Source organism: Lonchura striata, chromosome 15 (genome assembly GCF_046129695.1).
Source record: "Lonchura striata isolate bLonStr1 chromosome 15, bLonStr1.mat, whole genome shotgun sequence".
Classification (NCBI taxonomy): domain Eukaryota; kingdom Metazoa; phylum Chordata; class Aves; order Passeriformes; family Estrildidae; genus Lonchura; species Lonchura striata.
Window position 1 is genome coordinate 15,409,008 of NC_134617.1, and position 24,388 is coordinate 15,433,395.

The 24,388-nt window shown below is 47.5% G+C and overlaps 1 protein-coding gene and 1 long non-coding RNA gene across 2 annotated transcripts; both read left to right on the forward strand.

Moving 5' to 3' along the window:
* Positions 1–2,108: 2,108 nt before the first annotated feature.
* PURA (purine rich element binding protein A) lies at positions 2,109–3,059 on the forward strand. The gene has a single exon (XM_031506024.1). The coding sequence runs from the start codon at positions 2,109–2,111 to the stop codon at positions 3,057–3,059; it is 951 nt and encodes a 316-aa protein (XP_031361884.1).
* A 6,150-nt stretch (positions 3,060–9,209) lies between these two features.
* Positions 9,210–22,375, forward strand: LOC116183118 (uncharacterized). Its single transcript, XR_004148878.2, has 2 exons — positions 9,210–20,675; positions 21,813–22,375. It is a non-coding gene; the product is annotated as an uncharacterized LOC116183118 (long non-coding RNA).
* Positions 22,376–24,388: the final 2,013 nt, after the last annotated feature.

The window sequence follows — 24,388 nt, forward strand, 5'->3', positions numbered from 1 at the left end:
CTTTGCACCTTGCCTCATTCAGCAGCCATCCCAAGCTTGCCTCGGCCACATGATCTTGTTTTAGCATTGGGCAGACCAATTTAAGTTCCTGTGGGTCCCCAGGATGGGCTGCTGTGGTAGAGCTCCCATTTGAAAATGTTATCTTTTGGGAAGAAAAGATAACTTTTGGGAAAAGATAACTATCTTTGGGAAGAAAAGACTTTTTTTTCCTTTGTTTTGTTTACTTCAATAAGAAAGTGCCTTATTCAAGCCAAATTCAGGCACAAAATCAGAGCATTAGGTAATGGCTGTGATTTCCAACACTGAAAGGTGCTGGGCAAGCAGAACCCCACAAAACATCATCCCACCAAAGCACCGACACTGGCAGGTTGTTCACAGGATTGTTGGCGTGCACTTGGAGTGCACCCACTCCTGAAAAGGTACCACTGGCATATGCTGGGAGGGAAAAATAACCTCTGCTTCTGGCCAGCATCCTCAGCACCAGCAATTTTCACTGCACCCCAGTCAGAGGCAGAGGGCCACGGGCCTCCAGGGCATAAACACAACTCCTCCTGCACTTCCCAGATCTACCACGTGGATAAAGCATGGCTCATCCATCAGGACACCTGCTGGTGACAGCAACAGGCCGCAGGTTAGGTTGTTTCATGTCATTTGACTTGAGCATAAAGAGAGAAATCAAGAGAGAGGGGTTGCCAAAGCAGCAGCCTGTCATGGGGCAGCGTGGTGATGCCAACCTGGACACACAGCTCCCATGCCAGGAAACACCCAGGGCAGTTCAGGTAGGCTGAAAATCAAACCCAGCAGCCACGGAGAGCGCTGCACATCCTCAGCGCTCAGGGCTTTCTGACAGCCAGTGCTGAAATATTGTTTCTGTGGTGAAAGGAAACTGTTTCTCTGTGTATTTTTTTTTATTACCCACGGAGTCACCATCACCACAGCCATGGGGCAGGCTGAGGGCTCCTCCTGGGATATCTGAGCATCCTCTAACGCAACAAGATGTCTCAGCAGTTCCCTCCCTGTCTCCTCGAGAAAGCCATTCGTGTGCCAAGCACATTCCACAGGCCACCCCAAAATTCACCTCATAGCACCACTCTTTGCGCAACACTTGCAGGGGTTTTGGGATGCTAGAGGTACATCCATGCCTTCCACAGAAGTCAGCAGTCCTGGAAGCAGCAGGCAGGGAAGCGACTTCTACCCAGAGCAATCCTACCGGTTTGCTTCCTGACCTGCAGCATCAGGAGAAAACATCCTTACTTGGGCTGGAGATGGCTTCAAATTGAGGGTTCAGAAACAAGGACTAGAAGCTAAAGCATCTCCTCCAAAACCCACCCCCAAACCTCCAAGACCCACCCCCAAACCTTTAAAATCCACCTCCAAGCCTCCAAAATCCACCTCCAAGCCCCACCTCCAAGCCCCCGCTGCGGGGGGACGCCCGATCCCCCCGGTGCCCACTCCTGCTGCGCTCCCGAGCCTCCAGGCCCGGCGCCACGCCATAGGCCCATTAATTAACTTCATCATCAACCCCGAATAAACGCATATCCCACCCCGGGCATCCCGGGCATCCCACCCGGGAGGAGGGCCCGCTGCTGAGCGTTCTCCCGTACGGTTCGCTGCGGGGAGCACGAAGCCGGCGGCTCTTGCGGGGCCGGCCAGCTGCCCCCGGGGTGCGGGAGCGCGGGTGCAGCGGGGCGGGCGGCGGGGCCGGTGCCGCCGGTGCCGCCGGGAGCGGGGCTCGGACGCGGCGCCGGTGCGCGGGGGGAGCGCGCAGCTGCAGTACCCGCGGCGGCCGCTCGGCGGCGCGGCACTGCCGCCGTGCTCGCCGGGGCGGCCGGCGGCGGGGGCCGCTCTCTGCCGCCTTCCCGCGCCCTCTCCTCGCTCCGGCAGATCTCGCGAGAGCGCGGCCGGCTGGTGGCCGCGGGGGCTGTTGCAGCAGCGGCGGCGGCGGCGGCGGCGGCGGGAGGAGGCGGCGGCGGCGGCGGCGGCCGGGGGCGGCCGAGGAGGCGGCGGCGGCGGCGGAGGAGGCGGCGGCGGCGCGGGGGCGGCCGCGCCGGGGCGAGCAGCGGCGGGCGAGGCCCGAGCGGCGGCGGCGGCGGAGCGGCGGCGGCATCATGGCGGACAGAGACAGCGGCAGCGAGCAGGGCGGCGGCGGCGGGGGCGCGGCGGGCGCCGGGGGGCCGGGCGCGGGCGGCGGCGGCCCGGGCGGCGGCGGCGGCGGCGGCGGGGGCCCGGGCGGCGGGCTGCAGCACGAGACGCAGGAGCTGGCCTCCAAGCGGGTGGACATCCAGAACAAGCGCTTCTACCTGGACGTGAAGCAGAACGCCAAGGGCCGCTTCCTCAAGATCGCCGAGGTGGGCGCGGGCGGCAACAAGAGCCGCCTGACCCTCTCCATGTCGGTGGCCGTCGAGTTCCGCGACTACCTGGGCGACTTCATCGAGCACTACGCGCAGCTGGGGCCCAGCCAGCCCCCCGAGCTGGCGCAGGCGGCCGACGAGCCCCGGCGGGCGCTGAAGAGCGAGTTCCTGGTGCGGGAGAACCGCAAGTACTACATGGATCTGAAGGAGAACCAGCGCGGGCGCTTCCTGCGCGTCCGCCAGACCGTGAACCGCGGCCCGGGGCTGGGCTCCACGCAGGGCCAGACCATCGCGCTGCCCGCACAGGGCCTCATCGAGTTCCGCGACGCCCTGGCCAAGCTCATCGACGACTACGGCGTGGAGGAGGAGCCGGCCGAGCTGCCCGAGGGCACCTCCTTGACTGTGGACAACAAGCGTTTCTTCTTCGACGTGGGTTCCAACAAGTACGGCGTGTTCATGCGGGTGAGCGAGGTGAAGCCCACCTACCGCAACTCCATCACCGTCCCCTACAAGGTCTGGGCCAAGTTCGGCCACACCTTCTGCAAGTACTCGGACGAGATGAAGAAGATCCAGGAGAAGCAGCGGGACAAGCGCGCCGCCGCCGCCGCCGCCCCCGCCGTGGGCGCCGAGCCGCCCCCCGAGGCCGAGGCGGCCGCCGCCGGGCCGCCCGGCGCGCTGCTGCAGGCCGAGGAGCCCGAGGAGGACTGACCGCCCGCCCGCCGGGACGCGGACTGGCCCCGCCGCCGGCGGGAGGGCGGGCGGGCGGCGGGGCGCGGGGGCGGCGGCCCGGAGCCCCCCCTCCGCCCGGAGCCCCCCCGGCCGCGCCGCCCGCCCGGCGCCCCCCCCGCCGCCCGGCAGCAGCAGCGCCTCAGACCCGCCACCCATCGCTGGATGTTCCTCCACTTTACCCACCGTATCAAACAGTAAGCAGCTGCTAAAACAAAAACAAAACAAAACAGAAAAAAAAAAAAAAACCAAAAAAAAAAAACCACACAAAAAAAAAAAGAGTCAAAAAAAAAAAAGTAATAACATTATATATGAACTGTGTTTCCTACTTGATTAAAAATATAAAGAACTGAGTGTTTATTTCCCTAATTAACCGAGAACTTTTGTACACGTTTAAGCTATTATTATTAAAAGTGTTTGCAAAAATGGTCAAGATTATAATATTGCTGAATTATATAAAAAAAAAAGTCCTTTTCATGTTGAGCTAACATTTGACTTTAGCACAAAAAAAAAGAGATATTTTAGAACACGTAAAAATAATATTTTTAGTTTTTTCTTCTCATTTTGTTACCAAATTTCGAACCTTACATGGAGGTTACTATAGTATATTTGACACCCTATATACCTGTGATTAGAGATGTGTATATATATATGAGGGCTAGGCATGCTGTGTGTCTGAGCTTTGTCTAAATGTTATGCAGAAGTTTGTAGAGTTAAAAGGTACGTAGGTTTAATTCATGCAAGGTAAACAATAAGTGCTCTCTTTTATACAATATGCATTGCATCTGGACCTTAAACATATAAAAATGGTCAGTGAAACTTCTGTGAACATGAAGAAAAATTATTAAAAAAGGCATTTAAATGAAATTTGCTAACTTGTGATTTTTACGTTTGAACCAAAGTTATTCAAATAGTAAAAAAAAAAAAAAAAAGAAAAGAGGAAAAGAAAAAAAAAAAGAGAGAGAGAGAAAAAAAAAAAAAAAACGAAAAGTAAAGAATTTCCTCCCATAATATTTTTTTTCTGCACCTGTTTGGTTTACAACTGAGTAGGCATATTGTCATTATTGTGTATATGAGATGTACTTGTATTGTTCATAATATATTTTTTTTATTCTGTGTACTTAAAGTACTTAACCTGACATGCAGCGGTTTCCAGTCCACCTGTTTTTGGACAGCAGGTAGCGAGTCTTTCCGTGTGGCCACTGGCACTAGCACTATCTCCTGAAGTCGGAGCGATGCTTTGATCCCCGTTCACTCCCGTAGGCCTGGTAGAAGCAGTGCAGCGAGGGCAGCGTGATCCCACTGAGCCATGGGGGTCGGAGTTTGGTTGGACAGTGAAAGCCAAGCCGGTGTGTGTCCGTAATGGATTTCCATGTAGCTGTGGTGCTAGTTCTCATTACAGGCTACATACCTGGCGAGCCTGGCCGTGCCCTGCCCTCCCCGTCCCAGCTCCCGCCGGGCGCGGGCTCTGCTCGAAGCCTAGGCTAGGGAAACACAGATTTGTCAGAACACTAATCTGTCCAGCTGTGTTCTCCAAATTGAAATTGTTTGTAATAATAATAAGAATAATAATAGACTTTTACAGGTTGTCTTCGTTGTTTTTCAGTTATGTTTTTCTTTTTTTCTTTAAAAAAAAAAAAGTTGGTGTGCTTTTAATTGACTAACTTCTTGCTGCTGTATAGTAAAATATTAATATATTTTTATCATTAAACTGCTGCATGACTATCATCATTGTGAGTGAAGAGAAAATGTTATAAAAAAAAAGATGCCTTAAACAGTGAAAACAAAACTTTATTTTTTGTTTTTTCTTTTCTTTTCTTTTCTTGGCTGGAATTCAGTAGAGAGCATTTCAGAGAAACTAGAATCTCGTTCCACTCGGAAGTTTTTTGGGAATGCAATCATTTTGCTGAATGGTCTTGGCTGAGTTAGGGGTCAGGTAGACCTGAGCTGCTCCTGTGTGAGCAGGAGCTGCCAGCACTTCTTTACCGAGGGGCAAGGATGGAGTTTCGGAAGGGTGGGGAGAAAACAAAAAAAAAGCTTGTTTTAAAGAATTTGATTTCCTGCTGTCATTTTATTCCCAGTTGAAATTATAATTCCCTTTTTCTTCTTGGGGTTTTGGGGTTTTCTTGGTGTTTTTTTGTTTGTTTTTTTTTTTTTTTTGAGATGTACTGTAAGTGTCAAAACAAGCTGTTTCCATTGTACCATGCATTATTGCCCTTGAAAGAAGTTTGCTGTTAGTGTTCACAGAAAGTTAAACACGAGCCGTCGGTAGCGAGGTGTTTCTGTTTCTTTTTAAACAATCACTGGAAATGTTTAAAATTGCTTTAATGTGCACTTTTCCTATTTCCCAGTAGTGAAATAAGCTTTTCAGAGTGCGTAATGTGACATTTGAAATGGTTCTCAATTGCATGTAAACATGTGTCTGATAACCTGCTTCTGATTCGGAGGCTCTGGATGGGCAGTTCCAGCGATTATTGTACTTCAACTGTGATGAGTCGGGACTGCACTCTCCATGCTGCTAGACGTAGTTAGGAATTTAATTGCTTTGGTTTTGCTACTTGATTGATTGTCTCGGTCCTGCTGTTCACTGCCCTCCCCAAAGTTGTGGCGCTGCCGACGGACGCGCTCCGGCGCCCGTAGTTCCACGCCGCCGCGGTGCGTTCCCAGCAATAAGTAGCGGGGAGGCGAGGAGAGCACGGCGGAGTGTCCTTCCGTCCCTCCCGGCTCCTGGGAGCATCGCTAACGAGGCAGGCTCCTCCCGTGGTCTTCCTCGCCCGCGCCGCCCGGATCCTGCCCAGGATCCGGCTGACTCGAGGAGCGCGCACGGGTCCAGTCAAACCAGTACAGCCTGGAACAGCCCGCGGGCAGTTCTGTGAACAGTGGCCGAGAACTCGTGGTCAGTTTTTGTCTCGTTTTGGGTTTCTTCTGCGTGTTTCCTCGAGTTTTTTTTTTTTGTTTCGTTTTGGTTTATTCTTCTTTTAACGCACGTTCTGGATGTTCAAGGACTTGATGAATGATGATAACGAAAGACTAAAATGACTGTAAAGATTCGTGAGATTTTGCTCCTGGTTGTTTTAGTTTCCTTTGGATTTGTTTTTTTGCTTTTTTTGTTTTAATTTTTGTTTTCCCGGAGGTGCTCGGTACTTTACCAAGGCTCTAATATCTCAGTATTTAAAACAAAGTACAGAAAACCCTGTTTAATGTTAGAAGAAGAAAGGTATATTTGACCATATGTGTTGTTTTAAAAAAAGACAGTATGCTCAAATGTGCCAAGATACCTAATTCCTGAGAAGTATGCCTTATATTTTCCTTGATGATATGCTTTTAAATGTCTTGTAGAATAGGTCCAAGAGCATGATAAAAGCTACTTTATAATGACTACGTGCAAGAAAACTTGAAATTCATTGCAATACTGACATTATTTTATTTTTAAGTTAAAGGGACACTGTCAAGTAATTTACCATTGAAATACAACCACCTTTTAAGTGGTTTTATGCTAACGGGGAAATGTCCTCCGAATTAAAATTCTATTTTTTTTGTTAAAATGAAAACAAAAAAGTGAAATTGCTCTGTCTTTGAGAATTTAAATAAAAAAGAAAAAAAGAAACAGCACGAGCCGCTGTTGATTCCTGCCTCTTCTTTGCGGTCCCGCTTCCGATGCTGCGGCGGGAGGCAGCCAGCAGCTTCCCGGGAGCCGGGGGGGCCTGGCCGGACCCTCCGGGGTTCCCCCCGCGCCCCGGTACCGGGAGCCCCGGGTTGGGCTCGGCGGCAGAGCGGGAGCCCGGCCGCGGGTGCCGGGAGCGCGCCGAGCTCCCCGCCAGGCGCGCCCGCAGGCGGAGGGCTTTTCGCTTTTTTGAAAACTCAATTGGGAAAAAAAAACGGAGAGAAATACTTGACAGTGTCACTTTGTGCGCATCCCTCGCACGGGTTGAAATGCGCGGGGCGCAGCGCTGCCGGGAGAGCGGTTCCCGAGCTGTCCCGGGACTGGGGGAAGCGCGGAGGGGCTGCCCCGGGGGCAGCGGGCGGGCGCAGAGCCCACCCCGTGAGCCAGGCAGAGCTGCTGCCGGGGATTTAACCCCTGCTCAGAGCCGACCGGTAACTTCTTTTTTTTGTTTCGTTTTGGGTTGGGTTCTTTTTGGGAGCAATTACTTTGTTGCCTTTAAAAATAGCACTGTAACCACCTTTTTTTATGATTAGCTGTAGTGTAACCTTTGTCCCTTCAAACTATGCAAGCTATGAAATGTAAATTAGGGATCAGTTAAAGATAGTTGATTATATTCAATCAGATGACATTCATGCACTAACTGGAGTATATACAGATAAAGCTATTAGAGTGACTTGTATGCTAACAGCAAGATATAACATACCTACCTATTCTAAAAAAATGACTATTAATATTGTATAACAGGACTGTGGGGGTTGGGAGGGAATGTTATCTCTTATCTTCTTAAAAGGGGATTTAAGATTTTTATAACTGTTTTTTCCATCAAACTTTAATATTTTTGTCAAATTTTTAGGTATTTAATTTGTAAAATAGATTTTACTTTGTACTGGCGTACAGAAAATAGGGGTTGATTTAAACTTTTTTGAAGCCAAGTGATCAAGTACATTTGTAATAAAAAGTCAATGGATCTATATCAGTCGTACTCACTGTTTTCATTTCTTGTACGTTCTAATGCAGTGGCGCTCTATGTCTCCCAAGGAAAGAAAAAATTGGGGAGGGGGGTGGAAGGAGAAGGCAAAAATGTCAGCACTGATGCTGCCAATTGATGCAACTTTGCGTGCACAAGTGGCCCTGGTCAGTGGAGATTTGGTAGATATGCATTTTTCCTAAAACACGGTGCACTTTTTCCAGAAGGGTTTATGCAAACCTGACATTTTTGGCATGTCTTCACTTCACGCTTCCACCTTGGCGCCCGTAAACTCTAAAGTCGCCCTTTGGGAAGCGCCTTTCCCTGGCACTTCAGGAAAAGCAAAACCAACCAAAGCAAAACTCTGATTTCTTCTAAAGTGGTGAACTACAGCACATGATGTTTTTGCACCCTCACACGCTGTCTCCCTTCCTCCAAGGTCTGCCACTTGCTTTTCTCTAAGTTCAACAGGTCAAAGTATTTTTTGTTTCATTTTTTTAAAGTAAAATTGCCAAGTGTTTTGGATCGAAGACTTCAGCAGATCCACCGAGCTTGGATCCAGCACCTTGCAGAGCACTGACATAATTATTTTTTGGTTTCTTGTTTGCTTTAAACCTAGCCCTCCCCTTCCCTGTCCCAGGGCATATACCAAATCTGATTGACTTGTCTGTGGCAGAAGTTGTGGGAGTCAGCAAGGAGAATGACGACATTAATGTACAAGAATGCTAAAACAGGTTTACATTTCAGGGGCTCTCTTCAAGCATGAAAACCTCAGAAGTATAACTAGAACCAACCAATTTCCTCGGTTTTACTAGTCCTCCAGGTAGACATTGAGTCTGTCTTAGCTGAGTTGGAAAGAAGGCAGTAAAGGCAAATTCTTCCACAGCTGTGCAATTTGCTCCTTCAAAAACCTGCTGCTTCCTACTGGATTTGGGTGGCTTTTGGAGAGGTAGAGCTCTGCCTGAAGCACTGAGTTTCTCTTTTAAAAAGACACTGTCAAGAATTCTTTTTTAGAAACCCAGTTTGCAGATTTTTTTTTTTTCCCTGGCCTTTTTTTACTTCTTTTTTCTTTTGATTTTTGTCAGGCTTACCCAAACTTTCCCTTTATTGTCTTACTCTCCTCCTTCGTTGGCTGCCTGCTCCTTGTTAACTCAGCTTGTGCAGCTGGAGGGTCACTGTTCCTGGTGGTGTTTGGACTATCTGGAAGAGGAGCCCAGTAGTTTGAAATTCTCATGCTGGGCTTTTTTATATCTTTTGCACAGTCATTTCTCTCCCTAAAAGTTTTACTCTTCTTGGCTTTCTCTTGTAATGTGTGAAGAAAGGTGAAGGGCTCTGAATTTTTGGTGGCAGAACAGAGAAACTGGCTGCATGCAAAGCGTTGTCACAATGTTTTGACAAAACCGACAAGGTAAACAAGCGAGTTCCATTTTTATTCCCGATTCCTTCTGCTGTTGCCATCTCCTTTGCTGCTTGCAACAATGAAAGAGTTTCTGCCCAGAGCTTTTTTTTTTTTTTTATGGTTTCTTTTACTCTGCTCACTTGCACATGATTTAGCTCACTGGCACTGCAAAATGTGCGTGGGTTGTGAGCGTGGCAAGGAGATACGTATATAGAGTTTAAAGCTAGTTAAGGTTAATTTAAATGGACTTCCAAAATTATAACCTTTTTTAAAAGCTCGCATTCCCCAGAGCCTAATCTTTGGGCCTGAAGTTGATGGCATTTTTCTTCTCCTCTGAAGAGGAGTGTGTTGTGTTGGGATGGCTGAGGGTGATGGCACAGGAAGGATGCTCCTCTCTGTGGCAGCTCTCGGGAAGCTCTGCAGCTGGAGCCGGGCTGCCTGCTCTGCTCTGCTCCCAGCACAGGCTCCCGTTGGTGCCAGATGGTCCTGGGTCTGCTCTGGGAGTTTCTCTTAGCCTGCCTATCCTCCTTTGCTTGTTGTCTTTGCAAAGCATTTCAGTTCCTGATGGGCTGTGTGTGTTAGCAGCAGTCTGGGAGAAAGGCAGCTCACATCAGGGTCCGCAGCAATCCCACTTCTTGTGAATGACAAGTGGGCCACGAGGCTGTACTGGGCTGTGTGCTGCTTGTTAGTGCAGAGCAGCTGCAGATAGCAGAGAGAAGTAAAGGCCAAGTCATCCATTTGCAGGGGTTTCACAGTGTTACTTCTTCAATGGCATTCTGGATATTTTACTGCAATTTGGTTGCATAGAAGTTGCTGCTGGAGGAGTACATTGGAAGGGAAAGGATAAGCAGGTTGATGATGAGGCTGGCATGGTGTTGTCACTAACAAAGGCATTTCCTGAGCCAGCAGCCTCAGGCTGAGTGAAAAAAGTTTGTCCAGAGGAGGAGTTCCCAGCAGCCACAGCAAAGGTGTTGTCTGTCTGGAAGGTGGGAAAAGGCTTTCAGAGCAAGGTGGGAGATGGGATGTGGCAGACATGGATGGCCAAGGTACACCTGGGCTGCCATGCAAGCCCTTCAGCATCAGCACAGCTCTTAGAGAAGCCCATGAGAGCCTGATGACAGTGGCTCTTTGCCACAAGCAGCTGAGGGGTGTCAGGCAGCTGCTCCCAAGGGATCATGGAGCAGTGGACACTGAGCTCCCCAGCTGGGGTAAGCTCTGCTGGTCCCCATTGTTGCAGTTTGGTGGCTGAAGCCAGATGAGCATTTTGTATCTTGGAAGAGTCAAAGCATGCCCCTCCCACCTCTATAAAAGTAGTAACGGGTTGTGTAGCCTGTTTGAGACAAAATATCACGGGAGAGGGAGAGTTGAAGTCATACAGCAAGAAACGAGGCGTGTTTTCACTGCAAATGTCAGCTGGAGATTAAGTGAAAAAAGATAAAGATAGAGGACTTTTGGCCTCACTATCTGTCTTTTGAATGTTGACTGATTAAAATAAGACAGAGTGAATGGCTGGATATCCCCAAACAATGCTTCACTGTCCCACTGCAGATCGATACTGCTGGTGCTCCTTCACCCAGAGATGGGATCTGGTCCTGAGCTTTCTGCTCTGGAAGGCACCGTGGCCAGCCAAGATGGAGCCTGCTCAGGCTGGCCATAGATTTTGCCTGCATGTGGGTGTTGTCTTGTTTTGGGTGACCAGACATCACCTGGGCTGTGGCAGTACCTCTGCAGCTCAAGTTGGGCGTGTGGTTTGGTAGGGAAATTCTACTGTCCCTGTGTGAGGTACCTTGGAGCAGTCTAGGAGCACAAAACCTGGTACAGTTTGGGTTTAACTAAGACAAGTTTTACCAGCTAGTGGGCATTAAGTTTATCAGGCCAAGCTAGAGCTTGTAGGAGAGTAAAATATCCAAAACACAGGTAAAATAGCTGTCAGATCCTGAGCAGCGTCTACTTTGCTGTTGAACTTGGTGACCCTGGCCATTTCTACACCTCCTCTTGAGTCTTGAGTTCATGAAATGTGGTGAATCTCTGCTCCTTTCTAGACCAGCCATCAGCTGGAAGGGTTTTTGGTTTGAATGGGAATCTGCTGGATCTCCCCAGCAGGAACTCAGTCTTAACTCAGACAGTTCCTTGGCTTTGTTGGTGATCAGTTGGTTTGCTGTCCATCCTGACATTAGCTTTTCAAAAATACACACACCTTAACCCTTTCTGAATCTTGGGCCATGTAGCAGACTGAAGTGCAAAGAGGATTGGCTGCAAAACTGGCAGTGGGAGTTTCTGCTGAGTCTCCCTGGCTGTGGCATAGAGGCATTTTTTTTTCTTGAAACACTATCTTGAAATATGCAGGAAGCAAGAAAAACCAGCTTCATTCTTTCTGTTGGAGACTGGAGAGGTGAGAGGTGTGGATTTACATCTGCAGCACAAAAGGATGTGCCCCTCTTGGCTGGGGAGACCTTGGAGGGAGGTGGCTGTCGGAGCCGATCCAGTGCACGCCTCTGGGACGGCAAGTGCATGACTTGGAGAGATTTAGACAGCTTTTTGGGAAAAAACCTCCTTGTGTTGAAATGTCATCCCAGTCATGATGTTGTTTTCAATGGAGAATTGCTTGTGGAAGTGGCTTGCAAGCTGTATCTGAAGCCCCGCGACCGTGCTGACCCCGGTGGGTTTGGCTCTCTTACTGAACACGGTGCAGGGACCGTGCAGCAGCCCCATGGGTGTGGCCTTGGTGCAGGAGATCCCGTCCTGCTGACACATGGCAGCGCTGTGGGCTGGGGGGTCTTACTGCCATGCTTGCAGGAAGGTCTGGGAGCCGAGCCTGGGCTCTCAGACATCATCACCACCGTGCTCTGGATTGATGGCACGGGGAGTTTTGGGGGGACTGTGGGGGCTGTGCTGCGGGGCTGACCTCCAGTGTGGTTTGTGCTGATGTGGCTGGTGTTGAGATGAGGCTGGAGGAGGCTGTGTCCATATCATGGACCTGGATAGTTTCTGGTGCTGGGAATTGAGTCAGTAAATGAGCAGTGGTCGTTTTTTCTGTTACTGGTGAACGTCTTGATGTGTGACTCGGGGCTCAAATTGCTGTGTGCCCATCGAGGTTGGACCATTGGAAGTTTGGGGGATTTTGTTCTCACTCTGGGTAGAAAGGCAGCTGTCAGAGGGCTGGACAGTGGTTGTGCATCAGGCAGGACCTGTCTGTTGGGATGTCTGGGAGCAGCATTGTCATTTGAAGGGCAGCCACCTTTGTTTGGCTGTCTCTGCCCCCCAGCTTGCACTTGCTCTAGTGTCTCCCTAGGGAATGCATTTTATTTCTTCCTGCTCCATCCTGGTTGCACAATAGTGAGCACAATGTAGGCTGCTGGCTTTGTTGCCTGCAGTCTTCTGAGGTTTGGAACTTGCCTGGGCTCACCTTTTGCCCAGGCATCTCACATGGGCAGGGGAGCTCAGACCAGCAGCTCCTGGGGAGTGAGTCTGCATCGGCACATCGATGTCAGCCGGTCCAGGCTCCTCAAAACTCACCTAGGGGTCGAGAGGTGAGTGCTGGGATTTCAGGGACCAGCTCTTCTCTCTGCATCAGTCCAGCAGAAGCAGGTCCAGCTGGCTCACTTTTGGGCGAGCTGGGAAGGCTTGCCGATCTGTCAATACTTCAAGAAATGCCAGGGCTAGGAATCATGGAGAAAGGGTTTTGTGAAATCTGGTATTTAAACCTCCCACTTGAGTGATGCTGAGGAGAGCTGGCAATGTAGCATTGGCTTATCAGAAGCTGTGTGGGCAGGTCAGCTTAAAAAAATGTTGCATGAGCAGCACCAGAGGTGAAGGAAAGAAGCTGGTGTCTTGTCAGGTACAGAGTTTAAATGGGGTGAGACTTCCTTTTTATTAAAAAGATTGTTTTATTTAAATAATAAATGACAGTGTGTTCACCGTTGCCAGGGGCTGCTGAAGGGCAACCAGGCAGGTCTGAGCGAAGTAGGGACTAAAGGCTTTGAATTATTTTCTGTCATTAATAACTCTGAACTGAGCACTGCAAATTCATGTAAAAGCCATCTCTGCTTTCATGCATGCGAACAGTTTGGTTTGTGGATAGATCTGCTGTGATCAGAGGCTCATTCTATCTTAAAAAAAAAGAAGTTGGCTTCTGAGCTTCACCTCTCAATAAAAGTCCTGGAAAATGAGTCCTTGCAGGCTTCTGCAAGGCCATATGTAACTTATCTTGTCCAATGCACGTCTCTAATTGGCAGTTTCAAGTAATTTTAAAAAAAAGAATCTGTTAACGGTCAGTCTATTTTTGGTTTAAAGATGGACTTTATATGGTCATAAAGTAAAATTCCTAGCTTAATTATGGGAATCAAAGTACATTGGCTTAATTGCACAAAGAACTGCACACAAGAGTGCAGAGAGGACACGCTTTATGAGTGATTATCTGCTGATGAAATACTATATGGAGCAACAAGTGGGGGCATTCCAGGCTCCAGAAAGCATCCTGAGGCCAGAACTGCTGGAGGAGAGATGGCACCAAATCCTTGTTCAATCCAAGAGAATTGGACATTTCTCTTGTCCAGTGTGGACCAACTCTATTTCTGGAAATAAATGAGCATGGTCAGGGTTTATTCCCACCACAGCCCTGACTGTCCTGCCTTTTGGAGACTTGAAGCTGGACAGGATTGAAGAGGTGGTTTATAACCAAAGCCTTGGTTGAGGAGTTAATTTGTGTTCTGGATATGCTTCCAGAATCTGGAAAAACAGCTGTAGGAGGTTTGAATGCCAGAGGATTTGGTGATGGGAAATACAAGTTCCCAATTATTAGGAGATCCATCAAATTATCTCCCTGTTGATTGGACATGTAGACTTTGAAAGGTGTCAGCGTGCTTGGGGCAAGCCTGCATTCTTGAAGCTGAGGTACCTGGGAAGCTTCCTGGTGTCCAGGAAGGAGACAGAATTTAGGACATGGCAGTGCCTCTTCCCAAAGTCTGTGTGTGTGCCTGGGAAAAGGCTGTGACAGGGAAGTGAACTGAAGAGCTGTGACTTCACAGCATTTCCACTTCAGCCCAGGCGTCCCCAGCCTGGTGGCACGGCAGGTGGGCAGGGTTTGGGGAGGACAGAGCTGGTGGGAGGCTGAGGCTGCTGGGGCTGGAGATCGAGAGCAGAATTGTGTGCACGGGAGGGATTGGGCTGGAGTAAGGAATGGGCACATCTGCACAACAGGGTGGAAACAAGAGACAAAAATAGTTATTGTAGATTGCTCGGTGGTGAAAAAAGACTTCGGCACAGCTGCTCTGATTGAAACATGGTGGGGGTGATAGAAATCAATAAGATACTGCATTACCTGCCATTGTAGCAGGTATGTTAGGTCATAAAGGAGGAACACTACAGCTAAAAGGTTGCTGTAAAATCTGAGGAAATTGGAGTGCTGATGACCAAACAGCCACATTTATGTTGGATATAAATTCTGTATTTTAATGACATGGAGGTATTAGGAAGTTTTCTGTTCCAAACAAAAGGAAAGTTGAGGATTTCATGAGCCTTGGGAAAAAAACAGGCTTACGCATCTTCATAAACCTGTTAGAAAAAGTGAGTTCTATTATGACCATGCTATCTGGCCAGATTGTTTGGGAGGGAACTGGCTAACATTTTGGTGTGCAAACATATTGATTTACTTAAAGAATAATTTCTTGTAACAGCCTGGTCTAGAGTTTGCCTTTGTTTAGGACTAAGACGTAAGTCCTGATTCAAAATACAATTATTATTGAGTTGTTAAGTAACGGTGACCACCTGGGGTCACTGAATTGCATGTGCAGAGTTCTCAGGGGTAGAAGTGGACTAAAAGTGAGTCTTCTTTTTTCCAAAATATTGCAGGGGAGTCCTTAGACATACCATAGATACCTGGGAAGGTTATTGACATCCAGGTGAGGCAGAAATCTGTCACAAAAGAACGAACAACCCTAAAACTGTTGTTAAAAATAGTTCTAAAGGAAGGGACTTCTGGAGTTCAGGAAGATTCCACCCAAGGACAGCAGTCCAGCTCTTAAGGAGCAGACTGGAAGAGCCACGTAGTAGTGCAGGTAACCATGATTGGGAAATGAAGCAGTTTAGGAGGGACTTTGCAGAGCTGGAGGCTTTGGGGAGCCAATGCTGTCTGAGGGACATGAGAGACAAGGCTGGGGAGAAAATCTGGCTGTGCAGGACTGAAGGTAGAATTCATTTCCTGCACTTCTTCATGCCACTGAAGTGACTCCCCCATGTCCTTCTGGAGCACAGGGCATGTTTGAGAGCCTGCTGTCCTTTTGGGTGGAATAAGGAGCCTTCTGAAACTCAAGTGAGGCAGAGATGCTGGAGCAAAGTAGGAAATTCAAGTGGAGGAACAACAGATGCATCAAGGGGTTTTAAAAAAGCTTGGGACTGAAACATTTAAAGGTACTAACAGAAACAGGGCTGTCAAAAAACAGCTTAGTATTCTCCATGACTAGATAACGTCCTAATGTCAGGTTATTCTTTTTTTTTTTTTTTTTAATTAAAGTATTAATCGGGACACTGGGGATTGCAGATCGGAAACCCTGAACTCCAGTTTGAGAAGGAGAATCTGAAGTGCTGTAGCTCTTCAGTGTGTGAGACATGGAAAGCAACATATTTTCTGCAGAGAAAAGGGGTTGGATCAGGTGATCCTTTCCAGCCCAGTCCATTCTTTGATTCTATGATCAGTCTGGTTTGCTGGGGCACCTACCAGAATGACTGAAAAACAGCAGGACAAAAATAGGCTTGTTATGAGAAGAGAAGAGTCTTCTTTGGTTGCAGTTGATATTTGTCACTTGGGGAGCAAAAGGTAGACTAAAGTCTAGTTAGAGAAAGTGATTAAAGGCTTCCAAGTCTGCATCTTCAGCCTTTGAGCAAATGAGTTCCATTCAATGGTTTCATTAAACCCAAAGTTGCTGGGTGGAGAAAGGTTGATTTTCATGAAACTTTTGTGGTGGACACCACTAGATCCAGGTTGCAAAGTCTGGTCTGACAGGAGAAACAAGCCCAGAATATTGGGTAATATGGCATCTAGATGTCTCCTGCAAAGCAACACCCCCAGTTCAAATTCCTGCCTTGAGCTGGACTTGCAGGTCTGCCAGATCCCAGAGTGTGCCTCAGCAGCTGATATTGTGGGTATGTTCTGTTTTCTTCTTACTAAGAAAAAACTCAAAGGTCTTGACTTTTAAAATGGGTAGAAAGGGAAGGAGTAGGAACAGCGGTCTGGGCAGCATCTTCCAGTGTTTGCCTAGGTCTGTCCTTGAGGGAGATTATTGGTGTGTGCACATGCAGACCTGTGTTACCTCTCTTCCCAGGAGACCCAGAAGAACCCACAGGTAACTGGTGTCAGCCAGAGCAACCTTTTGCTGCTCTGGCTTAGTTTTAGGCTTCTTAAAAGTCTAGGAGTCATGGCAAATACCCTGGCTTCCCCCACCTTCCTTGTCTTCAGTAGATGATGGTACCAAAGAGTGAGTGCTTTGATAAGTCGTTGGAGTTTGCAATAGAAACAGGATAACTGCAAGCACCATGAGGCTTTCAGTCAGAGTTTATGTTTAAAGACAAAAGCAGAGTGGTTGGGTTATACCGGGGAAGTGACCCGAGCCTGGCTGTGGCTGGAAAATTGAGAAGAGCATAAGGTTTGGTGCAGTGAGCATGGGGCTGACCCTGGGACAAGTGAGGCAACAAGCAACAGGGGGGAAAAAAAAGCAATTTTTAATGCTCCGTCAGTATGCCAGGCTGTAAGTGAATTGTTCATTCAGGAGGAAGAACTTTGATTCTGGTAGCAGAGCAAATGAAGGGAAGATGTGTGCTCTGCCACAGGAATCCTGCACATTTCAGGTGTAGGTGCAGGTCTGTGAGGCTGTTGAGCAGAAGCTCCTCTGTACTACAGCTCCTTAGAGCTCCACAGTGTCCCTGTGCTGCTCTCCCTAGTGATCAGGTGGTTGTCACTGGCACAACCTTTGTCCCTACCCCTAGAAATCCATTAGATTGCTCACTTCTAGTTAAATTATACCAGCTGACTTTGAAGTTACTCAATATAAAACTGTCGTGGTATGCTTGCATGATAGTTATTTGATGTAAGACAACAGTTTCTTGTGCTCTCTCTTTAGGAATTTGGGCTTTGAGTTTCACTGGGGTGCGTTGTACATACCCAACTGCACAGGATCAGGCCCATCTCTGTTTTAAAATGTATTTCACATCTGCAATTAGAGATGTTCTAGGTAACAAATTAGAAGATCGAGTTGTCTGTCACAGGCTCAGATGATCATAGCGACTTGTGCTAAAGGCTCTGTCCTCGTAGAGACCTGCACGGCTGCTTTGTGTAACTGCTGTCAGAGCTCTGGCATTCTGGTAATAGTGTTTTTTAATAAGTGTACTGAGTATACTCGCCTTTAAATCCTGTTAGGTACCAATAATTATTGCTGGTATTCTGTACATTAGCTCTGTACTAGCATTCACATTGGACTAGGCTTAATAGCGTGAGTGTCAAAGATGACTTGAAAAAGGAAAATTAGTTTATACCCTTTCCGTGTGGTTCTACTCCATGTAGTGAGTGGTTTGTAGAAGTACCATAAGTGCTACAACTGTCTTCCCCCTTTTACTTGCTGTGATTTTCTGCAGCAGAACATACAAATTTAAGTCTGTTGTTCCATCCTTTGGCAACACTGAGATATTATCATGGTGAGGTCCATGGAAATACCCAGAGAGCTGGACCCTCACACAGAGATAAGGCATCTTTTCCATTTGTTTTTTTTTTTTTTTTTCTTCTGCTGTCCATCCTCCAGGTTTTTGTTTGTTTTTTATTTTTCAATGTAAAAAAAGTTATACCCTCATCTGTCAGTGCAACATCCTCTAGGATATTTATGATCTTCCAGGAAAGGTAGACAGGACTAGAATAACTAATGCCAAAAATAGCCCATGGCAAGGGAGGGAAATCCTTGTTTTCAAGGCAAACCCCATCCAAACTTTTTTCAGCACACCACAAGGGTATAAATCCCAACTTTTTCTTTTCCAGGTGATCTTTAAGGCCAAGTAGCAGAGGGCAGTGTTTGCCCTCCAGTGGGGTTCAGTGCCACGTGGCGTCCACGCTGTCCCGCAGGTCTGAGCCCCTGGCACCCCGGCATTTAGGGAGCTCCGTGGGGTTGGCTTTCACCGTGTCCTCAATTTGGATCCCCAGGGCAGAAAAATTAGGACTCTGTCAGTTAAAGAAAAAAACCAAAAGTGAAGGAAAATCTCTGGAGAGTTGTGTTTCCCCACAGCAGTGACAGCCCCTCAGCACCCACTTCTGTTCAGCCAGGACGCCTGGGTCAGTCCTGCTGGGTTTTTAGCCATCTTGACCTCATGTTTGCAAATATTATTGGTAATATAATGCTCTATGTACAAATGTCTGTGTGGCTCATGTGTATGTTTCTGTGGTTCCAGTCAGCCACAGAGTTCTGGAATTTCATTGTACTTTGGTTAAATGTTGGACTTTTAACTCTTCTACTGTATGGCTTCTTGATTTCTCTTGTCCAATGTGGACCAACTCTATTTTTGGAAATAAATAAGCATGTAAATAAAATGAATGGGTTTATGCCACTTACAAGAAAATGCTTTATTTAAAATATACACTCAGCCTTGTATATTTTATGGTATCTCAGGGAGCAGCCGAGGCTCAGGCCCCGGCAGCCTTGTGCTGAGATACCATATTATGTACAAACTCATTTCCCAGTGCTTTTGGAAGCAGACTTCCCATCTCCTGAGCCAAACCCCCGTAGGACCAGCCTTGCAGAGGAGGGAGGGGGGAATCCAGAAACACATAGTTTAAGGGGAGTAAAGGAAACAAACACGACTTTCCTCTCAACACAAGGCTTCTGGTTTGAGGTGTCCAGGTGCCAGAGACACTACTGGGTGCAGGGATGCCATGGGTCGGTTCTCAGCTCCCACTTGGGAGCACATGGAGATCAGGAGCACAATGACATCTCTTTTTTTTTTTTTTTCTTTTTTTTTTTTAAATTCTCCATATAAACCAATATTTACCAGTAATCCTGTGTTTCTGTTTTTGTTTTTTGGCAGACTTTTACCAGTAAATATCGGTTTATTCCTGAAACCAGAAGCCCTAAACATACCTTTGTTTATAAGGTCAGTTGGCATTTTGTCTCTCTCATTCCCCACTCCCTCCCAGTACAACCCAGCAGGTGGTTGAAAGGTACCGAGTTCTCTTTCTAGTTTTCCTGCTCTGCATCTCTGGGAACTGGAGCCCGCAGGACCTAGAGCCTTCTGTTGGTAATGTAGATCCGAGTTTACAAATTATTCTTTTGCCATTTTAAATCCTGCTTTTAAGGACAGAGGTGTTCCCACCTGCCCACCATGGGAACTGGTAGAAACCCCTAAATTTCTCCTTCTCTCTGAAGCCTGCGGGTAGGTCTCTCACTAGCATCTTCAGGCTTGGGACTGAGAAAATAATTTATCCCAAAATATACACTAAAAACTGCCATTTCTGGTTTGCTGTGAGCAGGACCGGGGGAGGGAAGGGCGGGAAAGGAATTTGTAACTTACTTTTCTCCCCCTTTTTTCCTAGAAAGCAAATGTGACATGGGGAGGAGGGAGAGAACATGAACGTGGCCCTTCCTAAACTCATTGTAAACTCATCCTCCGAGGCTGGGAAAAAGGGCAGGTGAAAGATCTGATCCTTAAAAGGACATCACTGGGTGTCTGAGACCCCAAAAGCAGCTGGCAATTTCTAAGGACTCAAATTGCTTTTGGTTTATCCCAAGACAAATTGACTTGGGAATGTTGAAGCCTCCTTTTTCCTCATAAGTATTTGCCACCCAAACACTTCACGTTTTGGTAATACCCCAGAAGCAGAGAACCTGATGAGGGATAGAAAATGAGTTTACTGCATGGTCCCGGCCAAATTTTTTTTCCCAAGCAAACAAAACACAAAAAAAATAATAATTAAAAAAAAAAAAAAATCCCAAACCAAAACCCATCCCTGTACCTCCCCAGAAAAAACATCCTAAAAAAGCAAGTCCAAGAGGATCTCATGGCCAGATGCCCAGTCTGGTTTTGTCCTGCAGGGTTGACAAGGGTGTTTTTGGCATAGCTGGAGCCCAACCATGTCCCTTTAAGGAGCACCGTGGCTCGTTTCCTCCTCAGGAACCCTGAGCTGAGGGCTTTGCTGTTCCTGAGAGCTGATCCAAGCTCCTGCAGCCTTAGTTGGAGTCCAGAATGAGGGGAGCCCTTCCAGCTGTGCACTTTGAGCTGAAAACTACCTTTCCTCCCCTTTTGCAGCCTGGGTGGTTCTGATTGCTGGCAGTTCTGTAATACAACCTTAATCTGAGCAGTTGAGGCTGGTCCTACCTTATCTTCAGACGTCTTGCGGAGGACTCCTGTTACCAGTTTGGTACTCAAAAGCTACACCCCACCACCAGAAGTCACTTTTTGTTTTTTCCAAAGGCAGTGATAGCTCACCCTCTCTAGCTCTAATGGAAAACCTGATAATTGCAATGCAACTTTCTAATAAATTGTTCATATATTCATAATTCCGTTGCAATCCCAAATTGAAGAAGAGATCTGTTAAAGGTATATATTAGTCTAGATTTTTCTTATTGTAAATACTGTAATTTTATAATACTGTCAATATTTTATTAACTTAGAAATATTTAACAGAGTTTAATCTATGGTAGTTGATTCATTTATAGGTTTATGTTGCAGCCAATTACATTCTAATGTAAGATTAACTTTCAGCATGTAAACTTTGAGTGAATATATCTTTGGAAGGATTAAGAGAGAAAACTCTCACTCTTAATCTGTAGTATTTATCCCCGATTCCCAGTTGGGAATTATTTAATGAAATATTAGGAGATTTTGAGAGCTCATGAGTCTGATAACTGCAATGGGATTTGAAAACTTGAATTTTGAGATGTACCTGTCTCTTTGACCCTGTGAAAAAGTTTGAAAAAGTTTGTTTCATTATCTGACCTCTCTAGCACAGAAGTCTTTATTTTGAGCAAAGGGACACTGTCAGATCAATTTTAGTTTCTTGCTTTTGGGGGGAAAAAGAAACCACAAACTGCAGCCCTGTGGCATGCGTGTTAATTCTTTTTGGATCGCAGGGGGAACAGCTCCTCTGCCGGGGCTCTGTGTCCCTGGCCAGAGCAGCTCAGCCCTCCGGGGGTCTGGGCAGCGCCGCTGCTCCGCAGCCGAGCTCGGGGCCGCGGCCAAACGCTCACCAAATCCCAAACGTGACGATTTTTGACCAAAGCGTTTGCTTTTTACAAATTGAAATCTCTCTCTCTCTTTTCACCTGATGGTGTCCCTTTAGCATCATAAAGATGTTCATGTTCTGTGAGAACCACGAGAAGTGATTTTCTTTTCCAGGCAGGGGAGAATTGGTCTGTCATGTGTTTGCAACGCAACTTGCATAAAAAAATACCAAAAATATTTTGTGGGTTTTCACAGGCGTTGGTATTTTTTGAGTGTAAAAGTTAATCTTGATTAGAGATGTTAATCTTGATTAGAGATGTGCCAATCTTTACTGCTTTCCTGTAGTGTTGTTACACTTAGGCATTTCAGTTCACTTACAAATATATACTGTAACAGTATACTTTGTACAGATTTATTTAAAATTTATTTGAAAACTGAAATAAAGTAGGCAGAAAATAAAGATATTTATTTTTCATTTGACTATGTAAGAAGGTATCATTCTTTTGGTTTTAGTGCACTGGTGTACCAAGCCTCAGAACCACTGCTTTCTCCAGCTCATAGGATGCTTTTCCAGACTGTGGATACGTGTATGTGTACTGCTGTGTTGATAAGTAAATGCCAACGATGGAGTTCGTTGCTTTTATACATCCCAAAGAGAAGTTCTCCACCGTTCACTGTCTGTTTTCTGACCGAAAAGGCGTGTGTTTGTGAACAGTGCTCACGCCAGCTCTGCCATCCCACCCTCACATCAGCTCACACCAATGCCAGGATGGGAGGAGTTGCCTGCGTACCTTCCCCAAAACACCCTGGGCCGCAGTGGCATCGTCAGGGAGCAGTTCAAACCTGTGTCCTTTGGGCTTTGTGTAAAGCAAATGCAGAGCAAGAAAAATTGAGATGTTAAATCCATTAGAAAACCAATTCCTTATTGTACAGTAGTATGGAGATCTCTAGTCAACCTGCCATTAATAATAGATTCTTATTTTTTGAATGATCTATTTAAAAGAACAGCAAGCATTGTATTTGCTAGTAAATCTGAAGTGTTTACATGGAATTACTAAATAAATTATTTGATCTAATATGGCTCTTATCAGTGCTGATTTTTAATAATAGAAATTCAGTTTGGCAGCTGCTTTTTTAGTTCGTGCTGTTCTTTAAAAATCTTCCAAAGCAGTTTTTTTTCTTTCCACTGCATCCTTGTGGTTCAAATTAGGTTCTGAGGAAGAGGCAAACCACGCCTCTCCCTGCAAGGCCTGACAGGAATGCTAGCTCACGTTTTCCAATGTTTTCCAGCCATGAGGCTTTCCCTTCACATCCCAAGCAGCTGAGATGAGCAGGATGCTCTGAGCCCAAAGCCCTGCAGCATTCACTGCTGCTCACCGGGCTGAGGCCTGGGGCCTGGAGACACAGGATGGGTTTTTTACAGCAGAAGGCTTTGGGATAGAAGTAGAACATCCTCCTGTGAGGGAATGAGTTGTCCCACTCAGTGCCAGCAGTGGTCCTGTTCCTGCTGTTCCAAGGCTGCTGGAACACCCTGTGCTCCCAGCTCTGCCCCTGCCGTGGGTCTGTGGGCAGTCCCCAGAAACAGATGAAGGCTTTGGATCATCAGCAAAGCCAAAGGCAAATTCAGGGGCTCTCACCCCTTCCAAGCCCCAGAGGAGCCGGCTGTGAGCCCCCAAAGCTCCCCGGAGCTCCGGGGCTGGAGGATGGGGCAGGCGCTGCCCCGCCTTGGGTGGAGGGGCTGCAGGTGGAGAGCGGCGGAGGGAGAGGCTGGATGCAGGAATCCCTGCTCCAGGAGCAGCAGAGGAGCCGGCAGGCGTTGCAAATGCCGACTCTGGCCACAGCGTGTCCCCCTCCAAGCGCCGCAGACGCTGCTTCTCTCCCGGGCGCTCAAACCTGGGGAGAAGGAACCCATCAATAATGCACCCGCCTGAGCGCTGCGTCACCCCGTGCTTCATTCAGCGCCCCAGCGCCTCAGCCCTGCCTACAAACCCATCCGGTGCTTGCGTTAGGCACTGCCTGAAATTCTTGTTGGACATGGATTTCACGCCTCATGTTCAGGGCAGCATTCCTGCCCCACCCCACACTCGCTCTGGTGCTGCGGAGGGATGAGCCCGGACCCTGCTCCGTGTACACGGACAGTGTCTCTCCCAGCCTTCCCCTGCCCCTTCCCTCTCCTCTCTCCCTCGCTGGCTTGGAAAGGTTTGAGATATCCATTTCTTTGGCCTTGCAGCACCGCCCCAGCTCTCCCTGGGCTTTGCACTGCAGCAGCTCACCCATCAGGCCACACTGTTTCCATCAGAAATTAATCTGCTGTCTCTTACTCCTCTGAATAGCATATTTACACACATCTCTGTCTCCTTTGTGAGCTAGCCCATGGTTATGAGCAGTATATTCCTAGAAATTTGCTTTCTAGTTTGGGGGAAATAGAGCACACTGATGAAATGGCTGCATTTGTCTGAGTAACATCAGGAAACTTACCTGGGCCAGATGCTCCTCCAAGCTGGTACAAATTGGCCAGTGGTGGGTGCTTGAGAAGAAGCAGGAAACAGCTCCCCTACACCTTGCCAAGCCATTAAAAGCCTTTATTTTGGAAGAAAATACTTCCTCTTTAGCTTAATTTCCCACTCCAAACCCAACTCTCTCTTTACAGCACAAGGGAACAACCCTCAGCATTGATCCTGCTGCCTCTCATGTCTCCACTGCTCATTTTAATGTGTAAAGCAAAAACCAAACTGAAATGTCAGACAAAAACTTCAGTCACAAAGTTTTGGGGTTAGTAATTGCTCAAATTTGTTTTCAGTGGATGGGGAAATGCTCCAGTAACTCAGATATGGAGCATCCTGAGCTGGTCTTGCCTCACAGGATGGCTCCCAACCAAAGCAATTCCTTCCATGCCGGTTTGGTTGGCATTGCAGAGAACCTGTGACTTTTCTGGGAATTGGCTGAAGTAGGTTATTCAAGATAAAAAGAAATGCCCCAGGGTGGCATTCCTGACCTAGGGAAGCAGAGAAGGTATTTTTGCTGTTTCCACCACTGCTGCTCACATGGAGAAGTGACTCAAAAGCCAACTGGTAGCTCCCAATTCTTCC

Excerpts from the sequence above, each read along its gene's own strand:
- PURA (XM_031506024.1), top strand. The coding sequence starts at position 2,109 with ATGGCGGACAGAGACAGCGGCAGCGAGCAGGGCGGCGGCGGCGGGGGC.